Source organism: Muscardinus avellanarius (genome assembly GCF_963383645.1).
Source record: "Muscardinus avellanarius genome assembly, chromosome: 14".
In the NCBI taxonomy this organism is placed as follows: Eukaryota; Metazoa; Chordata; class Mammalia; order Rodentia; family Gliridae; genus Muscardinus; species Muscardinus avellanarius.
The window spans coordinates 8,933,605-8,956,244 of NC_137800.1; the positions used below are offsets into that span (position 1 = coordinate 8,933,605).

The 22,640-nt window shown below is 51.2% G+C and overlaps 1 protein-coding gene across 1 annotated transcript in view; it reads right to left on the bottom strand.

Moving 5' to 3' along the window:
- Window positions 1-1,531: 1,531 nt before the first annotated feature.
- SCARA3 (scavenger receptor class A member 3) overlaps window positions 1,532-22,640 on the bottom strand; it is a gene marked incomplete at both ends in the record, with an annotated part of 34,148 nt that continues 13,039 nt past the window's right edge. The window contains 5 exons of the mRNA XM_080710200.1: window positions 1,532-1,983; window positions 10,715-11,758; window positions 13,522-13,620; window positions 17,494-17,613; window positions 18,819-18,917. Coding sequence (XP_080566326.1) covers window positions 1,532-1,983; window positions 10,715-11,758; window positions 13,522-13,620; window positions 17,494-17,613; window positions 18,819-18,917 — 1,814 coding nt within the window. The remainder of the gene's footprint in view (window positions 1,984-10,714; window positions 11,759-13,521; window positions 13,621-17,493; window positions 17,614-18,818; window positions 18,918-22,640) is intronic.

Sequence of the window (22,640 nt, forward strand, 5' to 3'; positions counted from 1 at the left end):
ATTCTCTTGGGAGCTCTGAGTTCCTGGTTCCACTGCCAAACCCTGGGAACTCCCTGTTTAGACCCAAGTTCCACAGCATGACCCTGGGCACTGATGCCCTTCAAGGGTCAAAGTGAACCAGAAGCCAGTTTGAGCAGAAAGGACTAGACGACCCCTTCCTTCTGGAAACATCTCTTTACTGGGTCAGTTATACCAGGCTGCGTGGTGTCATCATACGGAGACGGGAGAATTACATGGCAGCAGGGGAGGGCAGGTGGTGCAAACCAGTTGCACATCTGTGTCAACATGAAGGCTTTGAACAGGAGGAGGACAGGGGCCCGAGGCAGTGCTGGGGCAGACAGCTCCATGCTTCACCTGAGGCGTCTGGATCTGCTTGAACGTCAGGGGGCGGGGTGTAGCTTAGGGGAGTTTAGCCAACAGGGACCTTCTTCCCAGCCCTCCCTCTGGCCGCCTGTGCAGGAAGCGGCCGAGTGTAGGAGGTGCCGTCAAGGTCTCCTGTGGGTGTCCAGGCCCTTCCCACGCCTAGTCTAGCTTGCTCCTTGTGCGGAGACATCCCCAGCCATTCTGAGATGCCGGGGGCGAGGTGAGCATGATGCTATAGGCAATCGGATGGCCAGGTGCAGGAGGCAAGAGCTGCCCCGTTATCAGGGCTGGGCCCTCCTGCAAATGGTCCCTGGCCACCACGGACTGCCCCGCAAGGACAGCACTCATCAGCCTTGGGTGGAGCCCGGAGCAGCTTTGCTGAGAGGACCATGGAGCCCGCCTCTGCCTCCCATCTCCAGCTCGGCCGCCTCCCAGGGTGCTGGGTGGCACTGAGGCAGGGTGCTCCTGGGCTGCAGAGTCACCCATGCAGACGAGAGATTCTGCTGCGTGTATCCCCTTGGACTGCTCCTGAGCCGTGGAGGCAAGATTGAAGCAGAGAGTTTTCTGGACACATGAAAATACCAACAAAAACCATTGAACTTGTCGAGGGTTACCAAACAGGCCTGAGCATGGCCTTCAGGGCAGAGTCCCACTGCGCTGTGGCTACAGCAAGGGACAGCTCCCCGCAACTCTGTCCCCATGCCACGGGGAGGGGCTTGCTCTTGCAAAGTCACCTGGTCCCTGGAATCTTAACTAGAATGCCCCACAAAGGCTTCCCTGGGGCCTTTTAGCCAGAGGGAGCCCCAGGAATCTGCTGGTAAAGACACGGAAAGATGGGAACATATCACCATCTAGAGACAGGTTCAAGTCCTTCTTCCCAAGGTAGCCAGCTCCCTGGCAGGTTCAGTCACAGGATGGGGGGGGGGGGCTCTGCCCTCTCTCCTGCCCAGCCAGGGAAACCCAGTCGGCCCCTCTGGCCAGCAAGGAAATGTGTGTGCGTATGTAGAGGGGCTACTTTCCTATGGTAGTCACTTTGGGACGCCAGCTCCGGGGGAAAAACCCACACATTGGAATCAAACGGCCACAGGCCCCCGGGAGGCCAGCTGGCTCTTGAGCTGCTCTGGGCCCCTCCGCTTCTGTGTGGCAACGTCTGGCCCTGGGACCCTCCTCAGTAGCTGCTCAGGCTTCCTGGGGGGCCTGGGGGCCCAGGCAGGCCAGGGGGCCCCTGGATTCCCGGTTCACCCTTCGGCCCCATGGCGCCCCGCTGGCCTGGTGACCCCGTCTTCCCTGCAATCCCTGGTTTTCCCTCAGGCCCTAAGGGCCCTGGAGACCCTGGAGGCCCCTCTGGTCCTGGAGGCCCCACATCCCCCTTGGGGCCTGGCTGTCCCCTCTGCCCTACGGAGCCAAAGCTGCCCTTTGAGCCTTTGAGGCCGGGGAAGCCTCGCGGGCCAGCCGGCCCCCTTTCTCCTGCGGGTCCGGGCTCTCCAGCCTGCCCCTGAGGACCCTGGGGCCCTGGAGGGCCCAAGCCACCAGGGTCTCCTTTGGGTCCTCTGCTGCCAACAGGTCCTTTTACCCCTGCATCTCCTTTGAGTCCTCTTGGTCCTGGGGGGCCAGGGGCACCTAGGATAGGAGAGAAGAAGAGGCAGGTCAGTCATGTGGGGCTCCCACAAACCGAGAGTGCACGGCGACAGTGAGGTCCCAGGCAGCCCTGGGACCTCCAGGCAGCCCAGGCAGGCTGATGGCCCTGCCATTGATGAAGTGGGGATAATGGTCACAGATGAGCCGGGCGTGGTGGCGCACGCTTGCAATCCCTGTACTGGGGAGGCTGAGACAAAAGGATCGCAGGTTCGAGGCCAGCCTCAGCTACTTAGTGAGACTGTCGTCAACTTAGTGAGACGCATTTTCAACATAATAGTAAAATATAAGCCGGGTGAGGTGGCGCACACTTGTCATCCCAGCATTCGGGAGGCTGAGACAAGAGGATCGCGGTTTGCGGACAGCCTCAGCTACTTAGTGAGGCCCTTTGCAACTCAGTGAGACCCTGTTTCAAAATGAAGAATAGAGCTGGGCATGGTGGCGCACGCTTGTAATCCCGGCGCTTGGGAGGCAGAGACAGAAGGATCGTGCAGGTTCGAAGCCAGCGCGCTGGCTTCAGAGACCCTGTTTCCAAATAAAACTATAAAAAATAGGTCTGGGAGTATAGCCCCGAGGTAGAAGGGTTTCCAGGAACCCCAGTACACCACACACACAAAAAATAGGGCTGGGGGTGTAGCCCCGAGGTACAATGCCCCTGAGTTCCAACCTCAGTACTGCAGGGGAAAAAAAGACTGCAACGGCCATGGTTTACTTCCCAGCCCCAGGACGGGTGCAGAGCCGGCACACAGTCAGAAAGCTGTTTGCTCAAGGAGGATGAAGCATCCGTCCATCAAGCGGCTGCAGGCCTCTGTGACAGGCCTGGCTCTGGCCAAGGGGCCTGGGAAGATGCTGGGATGGAGACATGGCCTTCCTGATGGAGCCCATTAGGTGAGCTTACTTACCAGCTGCTAGATCTGAGAGTCACCCCTTCTCAGAGCTGTTCCAACCCTGAGAACACACTGGCTGTCGCTCTGCCTGGGCACCTCGGAAAGCCCCAGGGGTGCAGAGAGACCCGTCCGGCCTCACGGGGAGGGTCTCTGTGGGGAAGAGCAGCCCTGCCTTTGTTGGTGGGTGCAATGCACGGGAGCTGTGAATCCCAAGGCTTCCCCAAGAGCCCTGCTCATGTTTGTAGCTCTGTGCAATGGACCCCTAAATCTTCCCAGCCTGGTGGATTCTGATCCAACTCCTTTGTTTTACAGAGCTGGTGACTAACGTGCAGAGCCATGAAGTGGTATCCCCGTGGCTTCCTGAGCCGAGCAGGACCCAGGTACGCCTCTCGGGAGGAGGGTGCTGTCTGCCAGCATCCGGGCCTGTGGCATCAGGGTCCGTTCACCCAGCCGATGTGCCCTGCAGTATACCCTCTGCAATTCCCTCTCGGGTCTTCTTGGAGCTCAATAAATACGGTCCAGTCCTTGCTTATGACCTACGCCTGGAACCAGACCCCGGCAGTTAGCCCCACCAGAGCCAATGAAAACCCTCCAGTCTGTTGCCTGCCATAGTCCACCTAGGGGAGGTAATGCTGCCTTGGCTCACATGGTGTGCCAGCCACAGAGGCTGAGATTCCGCCGGCGGGGCCCGGGGCAGCTGGGGGTGATGGCAGCGGCCTGGCCTTGGAGAAGCCAGGAGGCAGGACCTGCCCTTTGGTGGCCCACGAGCCCCTGGCAGTGCGGGAACAGCTGCCCGCGCCAGGGCCGCCTCCCCCAGCCTGCCAGGCCTTGCTGGAAACTGACAAAGCCACAGTGTCTGTCTTCATGGCCGCCCTGCCCCCGGCACCTGAGTCCGCTGAGTTCTGGAAGAACAGCCAGCCCGAGGCAGAGAGGCCCGAGAGGAGAAACAAGTCCCTCCCGGGTCCAGAACTCAGACCTCAACTAACTGAGAATGTGCTTAGCGCTACCAAGATGCCCAGCCGGTGGCACTGAGTACACCTGGCGACGTATGCACTGAATACCCTTGAGGGTTGCGCTCAACAGTTTCCACGAGCCCCTGAAGCTCCATGCCCCTCCAGCTGCCTTCCTCCTCCCTGGCTGGTGGGCACTTGCCCCCTGCCCCTGCCCCTGTCCCTTCCTGGGAGTTTGGGCTCATCCTCTGCGCTCTGGGAACAGAGCTCCCCCAGTTCCCTGGCTCTCCCCTCTCTACATTTGCTTTTAGATTTTGGTACTGAAGATCGTGCCCAGGTGCATTCTACCTCTGAGCTGCATCTCCAGCCCTTTTGATTATTTTGTTTTGAAACAGGGTCTTGAATTTGGGATCCTCCCATCTCAGCCTCCCCAGTACTGGGATCGCAGTCATGCACACCCAGCTCCCCTCTCTGCTCTTGAGCTGTAGGCAGAAGCGGCTAAGATCCCCATCTCAGCTGAGACGCCTCATCTCCACAAGGGTGCTTGGCCCTGACCCTGGCCAGCGGACACTCTTCACTCTCTGCTGCTGGGACCCTTCTGATGCCACCATCTTTGATGGGCGGCCTCTCCTCCCTGCCTCGAGGGGCACAGTGTCTGGCTGTGAGGGTGTCTAAGGGTCTGCAGACCATCAGCGAAGAGAAAGGACAGAGAAAAGGCTCCCTCGCCCCCCTCACCACCACTGCCGTGCTGACTCCTCTTTCCTGGGGCGTCCCGCGGTGTCTTTTCCTGGATGGGAGGGACTGAGTACCAAGTGCTCCTGCTGGACCTTATGGTCCTCGGTCACACCGGCCACTTCACTGCCCTCAGCCTTAGCAGAGGTAGGGCTGTGAGGCGATCACTCTCCTCTCCACATCCACCCCCGTCACAGCTGCCGCCCTAGCTCGTCTCTGGGAAGCCAGGCATGGTTCGCACCCAGGCCGCGGCTGAGCAGTCAAGTGGAGGGGCGCCATCGGGGCCTGTCCGCCTCTGCCGGGCAGCGGTGTGGCTCCTGACAGGTGCTGGTGCTGCAGACAGAAGCCCCCTCAACCCCCATGCCCCTGGCCGGCAGGGGGAATCTGCACAGTAAGACGTGTCTAGCTGGCTGGGCAGTAATCAGTCCCGGCCCACCTGCCAACTGCCCTGACACCCTCAGGGCAGGGAGGGGCCACAAGAGCAACTGGCAGTCACAAGAGCTGCCAACTGAGTGTCTGCGGTGACCCGGGCCTTAGGTTGTTGGGCTTTGTTTTGCAGAATGGTGCAGAAGGAGCCCCCCAGGCTTGAAAGGGTCTGAGACGCCCTCCTCACACCTGGCAGGGGCTCCGGGGCCTCTCCCAGCCTCCCAGTGCCAGGCCATCTGCCTGGGTCCAGCCTGGAGGAGCAGGGGGCCTCAGTCCCTTTATCTGAAGAGTGTGGAGTTCCTAGGGAGTGGGAAGGGGACTCTCCTTCCTTGGGTAGGTAGGGCATCTGCCTGTCCTTTGGGCTGTCCAGGAGGAGAATGGCCAGCCAGGGGGACCAGGTCTGTCTGGGGATAAAGTCAACAACCTGCAATGGCTGGAGGCCCAGGTCCGGGGTGAGGGCAGGGGATGCCTGAGCAGAGGGGAGAGTTCTCAGGCCAAAGAAGAAGCTCCAGCGAGTTGGGAGAAGGGACCAGAGTGCCCTGGAGTCCTGGGGAGGCCCGTAATTACTCAGGAAGCCACAGGCTGTAATTAGGCTCTCGGGCCCCTTAGGCTCTAGCCACAGTGACTGCATGTCTGAGATAAGTGGGGTGGTCAGCTCTGCGGTCTGCACTCAGGGTGGGAAGGAGAGGGCAGGAGTGGCCGGGAGGATCCAGTTGCTCTGGACACAACACTGCCCACCCATGGGTGGGGTGGACTGGGCCCACGTGCCTCTCACCATCAGAGACAACCAGCCAGCATCCAGGGGAAGAAGAACCTAGAAATGGAAGTGGTGAGCCCTGTGGACTGGGCCAGTGGAGGGCGCCCTGGTCTGGACACAGCTCCTGGGCTGGCGCTGGTGTCCGTGCAGTGAGTGGCTGGGCTCCGGCTCCTGCTGTTCCGTGAGAATACTGGCCAGGCCGGGAGTCTTAGTCCTGGCTCTGGTCACCTGACAGCCACTGACAAAACGCCGATGGCCCTGTACTTCTGCCAGGGACAGACTAGTTTATGATGGACGAAACCACCCACTGAGAGCAAGGTTAGGGAGAAGCCAAGACATCTTTCTGATGGCTCTGGACAAACAGCAAGGGCGAGATCGCAGGAGAAGGGCTCCTTGAAGCCAGCCCCACATCCTCCGCTTTCCCTCCCTCGAGAGGATCTGTGGGTTAGTAATTGGTCTGGGCAGAGAGGCCCAGAAGTCAAACGAGAGGCTGCAGCTCTGAGGCTGGGGTGCCCAGGAGAGCTCTCAGGGAACAAGGCAAGAGCTCAGCTAATGAGTGTTGATGGTTTTGGTCTCCAATTGCCAAAGGATATGCCTAGCCTAGACATTGTCTAGCATAGACACAGAAATTTTCCTACAGAGTAGGAGGCAGGAACGCCAGGAGGGCACTACGGGCTTTCTGTTGACTAAATGGAGCTGAACTAGGCCTCAGGCATCTTAGTCCTTTATGTACAGATGTCAAAGAGCAGAGGCCCAAGAGAGATGAAACGATTCTGCCTGGAGACCCCGAGCAAATCAGAAGCCAGTGCCCTCCATCCAGCATCCTCCTCGTCGCCCATGGCCACTGTCAACCTTCTCCTTGTATTTGAGACTCCAGCTGGGCTCTGCACACAGGGAGACCCCATTGCTAGCCCCAGGGTCAGGGCCTCAGCACCTGTCTGTGAATGAAGGAATAAGTGACCGTGTGGCATGGGATGTGCACCGTGCCCTGAGATTTTCTTTCAGATGTGAGAGATTTTACATGTGGTGATTTAATGCCTGTGAGGAAGGCTGGCCAAGAGGCACGCTTGAGGGTCACATGGAGCTCAAACAGATGGCTAATTTTGCTCTCAAACTAGGGTGAGGCCCTCGGATGAGAACGCTACCTTGGTCAGGACAGATACCAATGTAAATCTCTAAGACTGTTCTGTTCACACTCTTGGTGTGGTCTCCTTCTCCTCTCTCTGTCCTACACCCTGCATCTAAGCAGGTCCTGAGCAGAAATGCCCTTGGGGTATCTGCAGGCTCACCCTCAGCATCCCTTTTGCTAAATGGGCAGTGGACATGTGCATCTAAGAACTATGGTGAAGGCTCCTGGTGACTTCACTCCTTAAGCACCTGGTCTCAGCTACCTTTCTGTAAAGTAGAGCACCAACCTGGCTTCCTTCTCTACAGCAATCCCTCCTTTCCTGCAGAGGATAGATCCCAAGATCCTGCAACCATGGAGAACACCAAGTTTCATACGTATTATGTTTCCTCCTCTATATACATACCAATAATAAAGTTTAGTTTACAAATTAGGCACAGGGAGAGATTCACACCAATAACTAATAAAATAGAATTATTACAGATGCACCGTAGTAAAAATTATACGACTGGGGTTCCTCTCTCTCAAAATATGGAATTTTTCATTTAATGTTCTTGGACTGTGGTTGACTGTGAACCACTGAAACCATGTAAAATAAATGGGTGGATAAGGGGGGACACTACACAGGGGTTCTTATGAGGCTGCCCTGAAACACTGTGAGTGGGCTTTGTCATCAGGGAAGCATTAGGTTTCCTTGGTTCTGAGGCTGAATTCACCACAAATCACAAAACTGGCAGATGAGCCATTAGGACTATGGACTAATGCCCATCACAGGAACCTTGCACCCAACAGTCCTATGGGAAGATCTGAGTTTCCATGAAGATGCTCAGTTCCTGGTTTGAAAAAAATAAAACAATGAGTAAACAGGGTCTCTTCCCTCTATGCCCACCAATCTGGATTAAAGGAAAAGCTTAGCCCTAGTGGTAATTGAAATGACCAAGAATATAAAGTGAAATCGACACAGGCTTGAGACTAAATGGCCGAAGAGAACCTGCAGATGAGAGACCAACCTGCAGTTGGTTGGTTGAGCTCTGTGGAGTGAAGCATTGGTTCCGATCCACCCACCTTCCTTCCTCTTGGAGCTCTCTGGATGACGGGACAAGATGGCGAGCTTCTGAGACCACTGGGTCACAGTGGCCACTTATCCTATTCTCTAGAGCCAAGATCTACTACATTTTCAGGTTTAGCATTCTTCCCACAAAGACATACACTTTCAGGGGATGGATTTAAATAGTCATCCAAACTCCCGGTGTAAGAGAATCTGGTTTAGCAGTCTTTTCAATGCTGAATCTAAGGGCGATTGGACGTAGCATTGCCCCAGGGGAAGAAGAAGCTAATCCTTGTTGAGATTTGGTGGAAGGTGAACGAGAGTTGACCTCAGGATTATGCTGATTGGGCCTAGTAAGCAAGAAGTAGCAACTACTCTGGACTTATTGGTAAGACTTTTGCATGTCAGAGGGTAGGAAATAAATCCTATGGAAATTCAGAGACCTTACTGCTCAGTGAAATTTCTAGAGGGCTAGTGGTGTGGACATGCCAAGATGTCTCTTCTATGTAAAAGATGAGTTATTGCATCTGGCCCCTCCTACAACCAAAACAAGAAATTTGACGCCTACTGAGCCTCTGGCTTTTGGAGGTATATTTCTTATTTGAGTATGTTACTCCAGCCCATCTTCCTAAGGGCCTGGAAAGATGCTATGTTAGGGTGCATCACCACACAGAAAAAGGCTCAGCAATAGGGCCAGACTGCATGCAGGCTGCTTTGCCATTTGGGCCGTGTGGTCCAGCAGATCCAGTGGTTCTTAAGATGTCAGTGGCAGGTAGGGATGCTGCCACTGCTTGAAGTATTTGTCAGGCCCCTGTAGGTGAACAGTAACACAGTACCTGAGGATTTTGGAGAACACCCTCCCACTGCTCTCTTCAGATAACAGCTCTTGGCCTGCTACTGGACACTGAACACGTGACCATGGGCAACCAAGTCACCCTGTGACCTGACCTGCTATAAACCGAGTACGCGCAGCAATATTCCATCATCGAATGGAAGCTGTGATTGGGCCCAAGCGGACTCTGAAGAAGTAGCCCAAACGCCCACAGTCTCCATTCCTGTTACAACAGCCTCCCTCTCTCAGTCTGCACTTACGGCTTCCTGGAGAGTCCTCTGTGATCAGCTGGAGAGAAAGAGAGTAGTTGGACCTGTTTTACACATGGTTCTGCCTGATATGCAGGCAACACCCAAAAGCAGACAGGTGCATCTCTGTAGCCTCTTGCGGGGGCATCCATGAACTATGGTGCTGAAGAGACATCCTCCCACTGGACAGATCTTTGGGCGTGGTACCTGGTTTTCATTTCTCATGGAAAGAAGTGGCCAGATGTGTGATTATATACTGACCCATGGGCTTTGGCCAATGGTTAGTCTGGATAGCCGGGGGCTGGAGGGAACATGATTGGGAAAACTTGGTAACAAGGAAATGTTAAACAAATTTGCCCCTCCTCTAATGGGCAAGAATTGTAAAGATATTTGTGTCCTACATGAATGGCCACGACAGCAGCCTCAGCAGAGGAGACTTCAATAATCAGGCGGATAGGACGGCTTGTCTTGTGGCTAGCAGTCTGTCTTTTTCCTTTGCCACCCCTATCATTGCTCAAAGGGCTCATGAATAAAGTGGCCATGGTGGAGAGAGGGAGTATTTGAACTATGGGATGTGAGGAGAGGAGCGGAAACCACTCTTCTCCTGGAGACAGGGTTAGTGCATTTTTGGTTGTACACAGAAGTTGTCTCATGCTACACAGAAGTATATCCTTGTTATTATCCTTATTGGGAAATTAGGTGTGATGGTCTAAGGAAATGTGGATAGGTACCAAATTGACAAGACTAAGAGGACTGTTTCAATTTTACTGGGCCATGGAGTAGTACCCATTTGACATTTGGTCAAACATCAGCCTGGATGTTTCTATGAGGGTAATTTGGAAATGAGGTTGACATTTAGATCAGGAGACCAAGTATAGAGATTGCCTTTCCCAAAGTGTGTGGCCTCATCCAAGCAGTTGAAGGTCCCCCCGCAGCAGGAGACTTCTCCTTACCTGATGGACTTCTAAATGGAATATCAGCTCTGCAGATTTTATACGTGTCAGCCTCTGTAATCACCTGGGCCAATTGCTTATAATATCTATCTACCTATCCATCCATCCATCCATCCATCCATCCATCCATCCACACACTTTCAGTTTGGTTTCTCTGGAAGATTCTGACAAATACAGAAGCTCGTTGGGCGAGGGGGTATTAGAAGAAGTTACATCAGAGAAACTGATCTCTGAGGGGCAGATGAAGGCATTAGTGAGGGAGAGGAAAGGGAGAAAACAAAGATAGACTCTTCCCAAAAGACAAGGCCTGCCTACGTCTCCACATGGGCCACATTAAACAAATGCATATACGTGATAGAGAAGCCAGAATACTTTTTTTTTTTTTTTTTTTTTTGGTACTGGGGATTGAACCTAGAGGCATTCTATCTTCCAGCTACACCCCTAGCCTTTTTATTTTGAAACAGGTTCTAAGTTTCTGAGGCTCTTGTTAAGTCACTGAGGCTGGCCTTGAACCTGCAATTCTCCCATTTCAGCCTCCCAATCACAGGTGCATGCCACTGTGCCTGGCTAAGCCATAACATTTTTACAAAACAGATTTGCAAGGATGTTTCTTAAAGCTGCCCGTCGCTGTAGGCATTTGCTACGGGATGATGTTAGCCCACCAGGAGTGTGCCCTCAAATCAGGTGCTTCTGTGCCTGGCAAGACCACCAAGGCCCCCGACAGTCTGGTGGCAGTCCTGCCTGATCTGCCGCTTACCTCGTAGGATGGTGACGTTGCGGAGGATTTCGCCATGCCTCGTGTCCACAGCTTTCATCTCCTCCACGATCATGGACAGGTTGCGGACGTTGAAGTCCAGACGGGCGCTGAGCAGGCTGAAGCGCTCCCGCAGAAGGTCCGTGGTGCCCAGCATGAGGGAGACGGACTTGTTCAGGTAGTAGAGCTCCTCGGCGTGCGTGTGGAAGCCCAGCGTGCAGGACAGCCGCACGTCGTCCAGGTACTTGAGCATGCTGTGCACGTGGTTGTCGGTGGCGTTGATGTTGGTGAAGATGGTGCCGATTTCGATCTCATGAGAAGCCATGCGTCCTTCTAGAGACTCAAACCTCTCCACCGTGCGGTTCTGGGCATAGCGGGTGTGGTACTGGAGGTCATGCATGTTCTCCTCGTGGTCGTCCAGGAAAGACGAGATGTTATCCAGCTGCAGCTGCAAGCCCATGACCTGGAGCACCAGGTCGTGCATGCTCTCGGAATTCTGGCTGATGCGCTGTGACGAGGAGCCCAGGGTGGCCTGAATGTTCTTGACCGCTTCTCCGGTCTTGGAGGAGGTGGTGCGCAAGCCGCTGAAGAGCCGGGTGTAGTTCTGCCAGTCAGTGACAATCTTTTGGAGGGTCAAGGTCTCCTCGTCTGTCTTCCGCTGGATCCCATGGATCCACTCGGTAGTCTGGCCCACGGTGAAGTTGATCTGGTGCACAGCGGCCTTGACGTCGTAGCACTCCTGGGTGAGGTCCTTCAGAGAGAGGTCCAGGCCAGTTGTGGTGGCCTGCCAGCCCCTCACCTGCGCCAGGAAGAGCCCCAGAGACTGGTTGACCTGGTGGACGGAGAAGGAGCAGCCACCTGTCTCCTGGGAGATTTGACTGCTGGTGCTGGAGAGCAGTTCATGGGCCTGGGAGGTCTGGTCCAGCTGGACCTCCTGGGCCAGCAGCATCTTCTGCAGCCCCTCCAGCTCCTCCTGCAGTTTCCTGATCTCTTGCCCCAGCTGCCCGGCCTCGTGGCAGAAAGAGCAGTTGTTCAAAGCTTTCGGGTCTTTAGGAGAAAGGGGCGACATTTTGAGTTGCTAAAGAACCATGAAGCAATGGTGTTCCTTCCCTCCCTCGTTCTCTCCCTTCCTTCCTGAGCTACACTCCAGCCCTTTTTATTTTAAAACAGAGTCTTGTTAAGTTACTGAGAGCCTCACTAAGTTGCTGGGGCTGGCCTTGAACCTACAATACTCCCAAGTAAAAGGATTATAGATGTGTACCACTGTGACCAACAGTTTTTTTTGTGTGTGTGTGGTACTGGGGTTCCTGGGAACCCTTCTACCTCTGGGCTACACTCCCAGACCTATTTTATATTTTTATTTGGAAACAGTCTCTTAAGCCAGCGCGGCTGACTTCGAACCTGCGCGATCCTCCCGTCTCTGCCTCCCAAGCGCAGGGATTAGAGGCGTGGCCACCACGCCAGACCAACAGTGCTTTTTTAAACTAAACATTTCACAGTACTTGGGAGGCTGAGACGGAGGATAACAGGTTCAGAGACAGCCTCAGCAACTTGGTGAAGCTTTCAGCCACTTAGTGAGACCCTGTTTTTAAATAAAAAATAAAACAGGTCTAGAGATGTAGCTCAGAGGTAGAATGCCTCTGGGTCCCGTCCCCAATAACAAAATAAATCTTTACTTTGTAATCTAAAATGGAGAATCTTGGAGGGATTCTCTACTCCACTACTACATTCTCAAGAACAGATCTTGAAGTGGCTGAGAAGCTCCTATGAATACTTTTGCATTAAAATTTCTCCAATTATTTTCATATCAGTTATCCAATACTCTCACAATAGCCCTACAGGGAAGGAGGGATTTTTGCCTTGTGCCTCATGAGGCACAGCAAAGTGGCTTGCCAGACAGCCCTCAGCTAGTTAGCGGACGACCAGGACTTTCTGTTGCCTTTTTTTTTTTTTTTTAGGGGGATTGGAGATGGAGCCCAGGAGCATTCTACCTTCGAGTTTCACCCCCAATCCTTTTTATTTTGAAACAGGATTTTGCTAAGTTGCTGAGTGACTTGTTAAGTTGCTGAGGCTGGCCTCAAACCTGTGATCCTCCTGTTTCAGTCTCCCAAGTACTGGGATAAGAGGCATGCACCCAGCTTTAGTTTACTTTTGGCACTGAGGATTGAGCCCAGGGGCTGTGTACCTCTGAGCTCCAACCCCAACCCTTTAAATTTTTTTATTTTAAAAAAGCGTGCCACTTAGCTGGGCATGGTGGCGCACGCTTGTAATCCCAGCATTTGGGAGGCTGAGACCTGAGGGTCATGGGCGCGGACAGCCTCAGCTACTTAGTGAGGCCCTCTGCAACTCAGTGAGACCCAGTGTCAAAATAAAGAATAAAAAATAGGGCAGGGGTGTAGCTCGGAGGTCAAATGCCCCTGGGTTCCATCCCCAGACCTGAAGAAAAAAAAAAAGCATGTCACTAAGTTACCACACCATGACCTCTAACCTGCAAACCTCCCATCTCAGCCTCCCAAGTACTGAGATTATAGGCATGCACCATCTCTTGGAAAGGCCCTGGCTAACAGGGGATAAAGAGCATCGGGAACTGTACCGTGGCTGCAGGGAGGCTACGGCTACAAATGGTCTAAAAGTCCTTTCAGATGCATGGGGATATTTGGGGAATGGGCTCTACTTGGCTTACTTTCCTACCTGAGACTGGCTGAATCTGAACCCTCCTCAGAACCCTTGTGCACCACGCATGTATGGCTCTGCCCCATCCCAATGACCTCTGCCCCACACAATGCTCATCTGCACACATCTGCATTTACCCAGTCCTTGAAGATTGTCCTGCATCGACACAAGCTTCTTGTCATAGATGGACTGGGCCAAGGAGATGTCTTCGGAGAGAGAATCCAGTTTCCTAAAAACTGCGGGGAAACATGAGACACTGGGGCAGGCCTGGGCTCAGAGCAGCCACGTTCATTTGTTGAGAAGGTGTATTTCTCAGCCCCTCTGCGAGCAGAACCATTCTCCCTTCTCCTAGGAGGCTTTCCGGGTGGCAGCAAGGGAAGGTGATGCTTCCAGAGTCTAACACACACCCCTTTCAAAAAGACAGCAATTCAGCCGGGCGTGGTGGCGCACGCTTGTAATCCCCGCGCTTGGGAGGCGGAGACAGGAGGATCGCGCAGGTTCGAAGCCAGCCGCGCTGGCGTAAGAGACCCTGTTTCAAAAATATAAAATAGGTCTGGGAGCGTAGCCCGGAGGTAGAAGGGCTTCCAGGAACCCCAGTACCACCAAAAAAAAACAAAACAAAAAAACAAAAAAACAAAAAACAACAACAACAACAACAACAAAAAAGACAGCAATTCAAGCCAGGCGTGGTGGGGCATGATCGGGAGGCCTAGACAGGAAGGATTGCAGGTTCCAGGCCATCCTCAGCAATTTAGGAAGACCCTTAGCAACCTAGGGAGACTGTGTTTCAAAATAAAAAAATAAATAAAAATGAATAAGGGCTGGGAGGTTAGCCTGGAGTTAGAATGCTCCTAGATCCAATCCCTAGTACCATACAAAAGAAAAAAAAAAAAAAAAAATTCACCTCCTACTCCAGCTTTTAGAAATAAGAGCTGATCATAAGACAGAAGAGGAAAATTTGAGAAAAAAGTAAGTGAATAAAATAAAAATTATTCCTGATCCTGCCACTCAGAGATTGCTGTCATCAATATCTTTGAGTATTTTTCTAGTTGTGTTTACATTGATACCCATTCTACATCCACACAAATACATATTTGTTTTTTAGAAAACAAAAGCAAAATTGAAATGCCCTGAATATCTCATCTATTTTCTCTGGCTTTATTGATATCATGTCATGGATATTTTCCCATCAAAGCTTAATTCCCCTTAAGCTGTGTCAGATTCTACATAAATGGCACACCAATGACTCAAAGTTCCCATGTTGTTGGGGACTCATAGGCACTTTCTCTTCTGAGCTTATAAGTAAAATTTAATATGTAAATATGAATAATACTTGATCCTAGAAATAATCCTTATATATGATGATTGTGGGATTTCATTCTCTTTCTTTCTTCCTGTTTTTTAAATTTTTTAAATTTTTTTGCGGTACTGGGGATGGAATCCAGGGGCATTCTACTTCTGAGATACACCCTCAGTTCTATTTTTTATTCTTTATTTTGAAACAGGGTCTCACTGAGTTGCAAAAGGCCTCACTAAGTAGCTGAGGCTGTCCTTGAACCATGATCCTCCTGTCTTAGATTCCTGAATGCTGGGATAACAAGCCTGTGCCACCACGCCCAGTTATGTGTGGGATTCTTTTCTAAGAATGAATTACTAAACATAAAATTGCAGCTAGGCACGGTGGCACAAGCTTGTAATCCCTGTTTTTGGGAGGCTGGGACAGGAGGATTGTAGGTTCATAGCCAGCCTCAGCAACTTAGTGAGGCCCTCCTCAACTTAGCAAGATTCTTTTTTTTTTTTTGGTACTGCGGATGGAACCCAGGGGAATTTTACCTTCAAGGTATACCCCCAACCCTATTTTTTCTTTATTTTGAAACAGAGTCTCACTGAGTTGCAAAAGGCCCCACGAAGTAGCTGAAGCTGTCTGAGAGCCGCGATCCTCCTGTCTCAGCCTCTCAAATGCTGAGATTACAAGCGTGCGCCACCACGCCTGGTTTAGGACCCTGTTTCAAAATAAAAAATGAAATAGGGCTGGGGGTGTAGCTCAGAGACAGAATGTCCTTGGGTTTAATCCACAGTAGCACAACAAAAGAAGTAAAATTGCTGGTCCAAGGATATTATCATTTTGAAGTCCTTGGTACAAGCTGCCAAATTGCCCTTCAGGAAAGATGTAACTGGTTTACAGCCCGCACATCTGGATGCCTATGATTCTCAGGGCATCGCGCTGGCTGGGGGTAAGCGCACATCTGCAGCAGGTCCTGGGTGGGCCTGGCAGTGGTGCAGGTTGGACTGACCGTGGACAAGAAGCTTCCCACTGGTCCTCAGAAGGCCAAATGTGGGGGATAGAATTGGGGTTGCCAAAAGATCTGGGTCCCACGGCTTCTAGATTGTTCAATAGGAGCTTGTTGGGTGACTTTGGGCCAGGTAATTAACCTTTCCAGAGCCCAATTTAATCATCTACATAAAATGGAAATAAGGCGCTAAGTGATGGCTTCTAAGGTAACTTCTGAGTGACTTATCAGTCACAACGTTCTATGATTTCTGTGTGCGTGTGTGTGTGTGTGTGTGTGTTACTGGGGATGGAACCCAGGGGCTTTCTACCTCTTGGATACACTCCCAGACTTATATTTTATTTGGAAACAGGGTCTCACTAAGTAGCTGAGGCTGGCTTCAAACCTGCGCCATCCTCCTGTCTCAGCCTCCCAAGTCCTGGGATCACAAGTGTGCGCCACCACACCCGGCTTATGATTTCTAATTATGTGAAATATCTGGGCTCTAGTTAACATTGCATGTCTCAGAGATGCCAAGACACGCGCCTAATTAGTAACCGCGACATGTTGTAAGAATACGGGAATAGTCACATGCTGTTATATTGGGTCAACACTTGACAGTTTACAATAGTTATTATTCCATTAGATCCTCCCCTTGACTACCCATGCATAGATGGAGGAGGAGAAGTACAGAGAGACTGAATGATTTCATTTCCTAGTCTCACACTTTATAAAGACAATTTCCAAGCCAACTGTAAAGGGGCTTACACCGTCTAATCCGTGCCATTTATTGTGCAGTTCTGACTTCATCGTGATATATTATTTTATTTGTTTAGACATTTTCCTTACTTTTTATACCTTACTGTTTTCAAGCTAAGAACATTAGTTACTGAATAGCCCCAATCAGGGCCAGGCCCAGGTGCCTCTCCTAGGGAGCTGCTTTCAGCGTTGGCACCTACAGCAAGGGCAACCTTGGTGTGTCTCCATCACCCCTTCCCACTCCCAGCTTTGCCATTAATATCTAGGAGATTGGAAGGAGCATCCCTACTGGAGCCTGGACCACACCTGCAGGGCTCTCATTCAGGAGGTCTCTGCAAGACCCACTAATTTGCATTTAACACATACTGGGGTGATTTGGATGCAGGAATGTGTCCACCGTCACTTTGAAAAACACTGACATAGACCTTGGAAGAAGCTTAGAAATCACTTGACCCAGTGATATCAACCCTGTACAACAGAGTCATCTGGAGACCTGAGAGGAGCTGGGACAATTCCATTACCCTGGATGGGGCCTAGGAATCCATATTTTTTATGGTACTGAGGATCGAACCCAGGCATGTTCTATCTCTGAGCTACCCGCCCTCCCAGCAGTATTTTATTTTTTACTTTGAAACAGGCTCTTGCTAAGTTGCTGGGGTTTCATAAAGTTGTTGAGAATGGCCTCAAACCTGTGATCCTCCTGTCTTAGTCTCCCAAGTCCTGGGATGAAGGGCATGGGCCACCACACCCAGCTCCAGGAATCAGTAATTTTTAAAGCTCCCTGATCATTCTAATATGGAGCTGAAATGGAAAGCCACTAATCTCATCCTACCATCTCATCTTACCAACAGGGAAACTCCCAAGTACCTTGCTTAAGGCCACACAGCTAATTTCTGACCTAAAATTAGAAGCCAGTCTTTCCAGTATGGATTAGACACTAAGATTTCCTGGCCAGAAATATGATGGTTCTGGGTCCCAGGCTACAGGTGTTAAGCGCTTGTCTTTGCAGGAGATGTTCTGGTGCCGAAGCCCGGATCAGACACTCCCCAGCAGCCCGAGGTGGAGGAGCCCTGGACTCACCCAGAGAAGCCAGCACGGCCACAGCCACAAGGAGCAGAGCCAGGAAGAGATACAGGATCCGCACTGACATGTGCAAAGACAGGTTCTTCTGGCAGCGGCTGCAACGGGGACCTGGCCGGCCTGTGGGGGCAGGAGAAAGTGGCTTAGGCCAGAGGCCAAGGCCAGAGTGGAGGGGCGACTCTATGTCCCTGCTCTGGTCTGCCTCAGCACAGTTCAAACCAGGCTCGCAAGGGGAGTTCTCCACCCTTGTTCTCTACCTGTCTTACTACCTTTTTCTAGGTTCTAGAACTTTCTAGAATAACATTAGAGGTGGGGTTTTCAAAGAACACCCCCACCTCATCTTCATTCCTCCATGGGGCATGGAAACACCTCTACCCTCTGCACCAGCCCTTCAGATGACCCCGGCCACCTTGTCATGCCAATGGGTGGCCAACTCATCCCAGTTTGCCTCGGACCTTCTGGGTTTTAGCACCAAAACTATCAAGTCATGGGAACTCCTCAGTACAGGCAAACCATGATGGCTTGCAGAGACTGCCTCTGTTTTATAACTAAAAGTCCCACACTTTGGGAAGCCCCTGAGTTCCAGGAAAAACAGAAGGTTGGTCACAAGTCCCCAAACTGGACAGGCAACCGGCATTTCTCCTGGAAAGCAGACAAATAGTTATGGTCCACCAGTGTAGGCTGCTACACTGGTGATAGAGGAAGGAGGAAGCCAGGTGTTCCTGGAAACTCTGTCCGGTGACCAGTTCTCAGCGGGATGCAGTGACAGGCCTGACGGTGAAATTCCTGAGCTGAACTCAACCTCAGCTGTGTGTGACACACACCAGCCATGATGGAAAATCCTTCTGCCTGGTTCACACTCTAGCCCAAAATAAATCTGAGTGCCGGGGGTGGGAGGTGGTCTCAGATATGGCTGGGTGATCGCAGTGCACAGCCAAGGTGGAGAATAATGACTCTGATTCATGCCAGCAGCCACTGAGAGCCCTGGTCTGTAGATCCATGCAGGTGCCATGGGAGGCAAGGAAGAGGACAATCAGGGCCAGCTTGAAGGTGTGCCCTGGGCACAGGGTTTCTGGCTGGGAGAGAGGACAGAGGTCCCTGGCAAGGCTCAGGAGCCCTAGAGACAGATGGTACTTGTGTCAAACATTGTCTTCATCCATCCCCAAAGCCCGGGACATGTAGCTCTGCCCTTCACTCTCAGGATGCAGTGGGGAAATGAGAGCCAGGATCTTGAAGCTACACAGTGAGACAAATCTCTCATCAGCCTGGAAATGGGGCAGAGAGTCTCAGCCAAGACAAGAGACGGAGCCCCCCAGAGCCCTTACCCTCCTGGGTACATGGGAAGGATGGCATGTCTTCGTCTTCACCAGCCAACTCCTCTTCAGTGACGCACAACGCATCCCCGTCGCCACCAGCCGACCTCACTGCAATGGAGCCAGTGTCGTCAGACCCCAGGCTGCACCCTGAGCCACACCCATCCCCTTCCAGCTGCCCATTAGTCCCAGGCCCTGTGTCCCATACCCACTCCACCTCTGAGCCCCAGGTGGCCTGAAGTTAGCCAAGAAAAAACAGACAGAGGTAAGGTTTAGGTAACTGAGGAGCTGGGGCATCCAACCACTCTGAGTAAGGAAATCTCCCCATCTCCCATGAACTGGGAAGGACACAAAGGCATCCTCAGCGACCTTAGCCACCTGCGTCTTGCTCAGACCTCTGGGGATAGAGCAGGAAGAAATAAGAGCTGGTTGATGGGTCTGACCCCGGGTCCTCTTATGCCCAGACACAAGGTAACCGAAGCAGAATTCCTCTTCTCCAGGCACAGGGCGGAATCTGGGCCCAATACAGTCACCACAAGACACTGTGTCCAGCCCGGCTTGGAGGGGCCACAGAGAGGAGGAGGAGGGGGCAGAGGGCACAGGATCAGCACAGACCCTGCCTCTCTGCTTCACCCAAGACCCACCAGGGTGTCAAAGAACTGTGGGAGGAGGAGGAGCAGGAGGAGAAGGAGGAGCAGGAGCAGGAGCAGGAGGAGGAGGGAAAAGGAGGAGAAGGAAGAAGAGGAGAAGGAGCAGGAGCAGGAGGAGGAGGAAGAAGGGAGGAAGAGGAGGAGGAGGAGAAAGATGAGGAGGAGGAGAAGGAAGAAGAGAAGAAGGAGCAGGAGCAGGAGGAGGAGGAGGAAGAAGAGGAGGAGGAGAAAGAGGAGGAGGAGAAGGAAGAAGAGGAGGAGAAGGAAGAAGAGGAGGAGGAGGAAGAGGAGGAGGAGGAGGAAGAAGAAGAGGAGGAAGAGGAGGAGGAGAAGGAATAAGAGGAGGAGGAGGAGCAGGAGGATGAAGAAGAGGAGGAGGAGGAAGAAGAGGAGAAGGAAGAAGAGGAGGAGGAGGAAGAAGAGGAGAAGGAAGAAGAGGAGGAGGAGCAAGAGGAGGAGGAGGAAGAAGAGGAGACGGAGGAAGAGGAAGAGGAGGAGAAGGAGGAAGAGAAGGAGGAGGAGAAAAAGGAGGTCTCCTGTCTGAAGGCCAATTTGGTGCTTCTGCCCTGAGATTACATGATCCCTAAATAAGACCGAAATGATGTATTCTCTCATTCCGAAGATTGCGTCTCCTTCCCCTTGCAACTCCTCCTCCTGGTGAGACCTGGTCTTTTACGGGCAACAGGGAGGAAGATGCCTTAAAATAGAGCAGAATGAGCCAAATCCCTGGGCGGGGTGTGTACAGAATGAGAGAAAGTCCTGGCTGAGCTGACCAGGGCTTTCTGGAAAGTGGGGATGAAAGCCCATGAACCCAAGTTGCTTGGGAGAGATCCAGAGAGGACATCTGAACAACCAGGCCTCTGAATCCAGAAGCAATGGACGATCCACGTGATTAGTGACATGTCAATAAATAAAAACACTTTTGCAGCCGGGCGTGGTGGCGCACGCTTGTAATCCCCGTGCTTGGGAGGCGGAGCCACGAGGATATATATATACATATATATATATATACACACATATATGTATATATATACATATATACATATATATATACATATATATACATATTATACATATATATACATACATATATACACACACACACACACACACACACACATATATATATATATATATATATATATATATATATATATATGTATAATAGGCCTGGGAGTGTAGCCCAGTGGTAAAAGGGCTTCCAGGAACTCCAGTACCACCAAAACAAAAAACAAAAAAACCCCAAACAAACAAACAAAAACCACTTTTGCAAACAAAATAAAACAAAACACCAACCAAAACTCCCTGTTTGTCTTTTGTAAATGTAAAAACATTTACAACATGTGTCTATACCAAACTTATAAAGTGTGTGTGTGTGTGTGTGTGTGTGTGTGTGTGTGCGCGCGCACGCTGGGGATTAAACCCAGGGACATTCTACCTCCGAGGTACACCCCCAGCTCTATCTTAATTTTACTTTGAGACAGGGTCTCACTAAAATAAAGGGCCAAAAAGTCCTGTAGAAAATGAGCCAAGACCTGCTGAGATAGGAGGGTCACAGGTTTGAGACCAGTGTCAAGTAACCTAGCAAAACTGTTTCAAAATAAAATAGGGCTGGGGTGTAGCTCAAAGGCAGAATGTCCCCTGAGTTTAATCCCAGTACAACACACACACACACACACACACACACACACACACACACACAGAAAAAACATAGGAGAGATAACCCTCGGTCCCCCCCAAAGATTTCTCTACCAGGGCTAGGGCAGAGGAAAGGGTGGGAGAGCCACAGAAAGAAGCGACAGTTCTCGGAGAATAACTTTTTGCATGGTTTGGCTTTGAAAACATATTACTATTCTATATATTCAAGGAATGAAGTTGGTAAAATTTAGTCAATAAAACTACAAAAGTGGAACCAAATGGGTCCTATTATATTTCAGACAAATGCAATGGCTGTACTCGATAGGAGCAGAGGAAGACGAAAAGAACCAAACTTAAGTAACTTAGGACACCGACCGCGTCAACTCGCCCTGGGGCAGGAAGAAGTGAGAGGTGGGGGGATCTCGACCTGAGGCAGGTCTGTTTATCGCTGCAGCGTGGCCGAAGCAATTCTGAAATGGCTTTAGATGACTACAGGACTGAGCAGATGGGCACACGTGCTGATGTAGTTTGGACCCTGAGTTCTTGCTGTGCAAAGAAGGAGAGGGAAATATGGAGAGAGACAATCAAGAACCTCTCAAATTTAATGGGCTCAAAATTATAGTTTCAGAGTGGACTTGAAATTTCTAATAGGCTCAAATTTAGAATGGACTGAAATTTAAAGTATCAATCTGGACTTAAAATTTCTAAAACCTTCATGTTTCTGTGTAAAGATGTGTCTATATTTGTAAGTATGTGTATGCACGCAGCGCTGTGTGGAAAGGCTCAGGAAGCAAGGGCACCGGGGCAGCAGTGGCCCCCGAGTGAGCCAGCTCTTGGCCTCTAACACCATTTCCCACTGAAAAGAGCCGGGGCTCCAGGGAGAAACGGATGATCCTAGGGTCGGGATGGGGTAAGCAAAAGATAAATGCAGAATATTTTGTTATTCCAGAAAGAGCTAAGAAAAAAAAAAAGGAAACAAATGTTACAAGAAACAGAAACCAGCTTAAAGATGTCTCTGTTGGCCAATCTGGGACAATTTGAGTACAAAAATAATTACCTAATAGTGCAACTGCGTGTCATTGAAAAAGTAGGAATTTATGAATTCACAGTGATAGAGATATAGACACACAGAAAGGAAGATGGGAGGACTCTTTCTTACAGTAGTGCTAGAGTTGGGAAATCAGCATTTTGCAATCACAGTAGAGATGGAATAAAGAATACTGGGTACTGAGGTCTCTGGGAACATCTTGATGAGAAGCAGGAAATGTGCACAGTCCTAAAGTGTCTCCTCACTGGGTCCTTGACCAGGTGACCAAGGAGGGATAGGTGGGCATCTTAAGAAGCATCCGCCATCCTGTAGGTATTTAATCAACCAAAAATGCATAAGAAAACAGTAGGAAAATGCAAAATAAGGATCACTCCATTAACAACAACAGCAAAAGGACAGATTACACTATCAGAGTCATAAGAGACAAGAAAAGCTGACTCGTGGCGGCAAATGCTATCCTTTCTTGAGGGGGTACTGAGGATTGAACCGAGGGGAGTT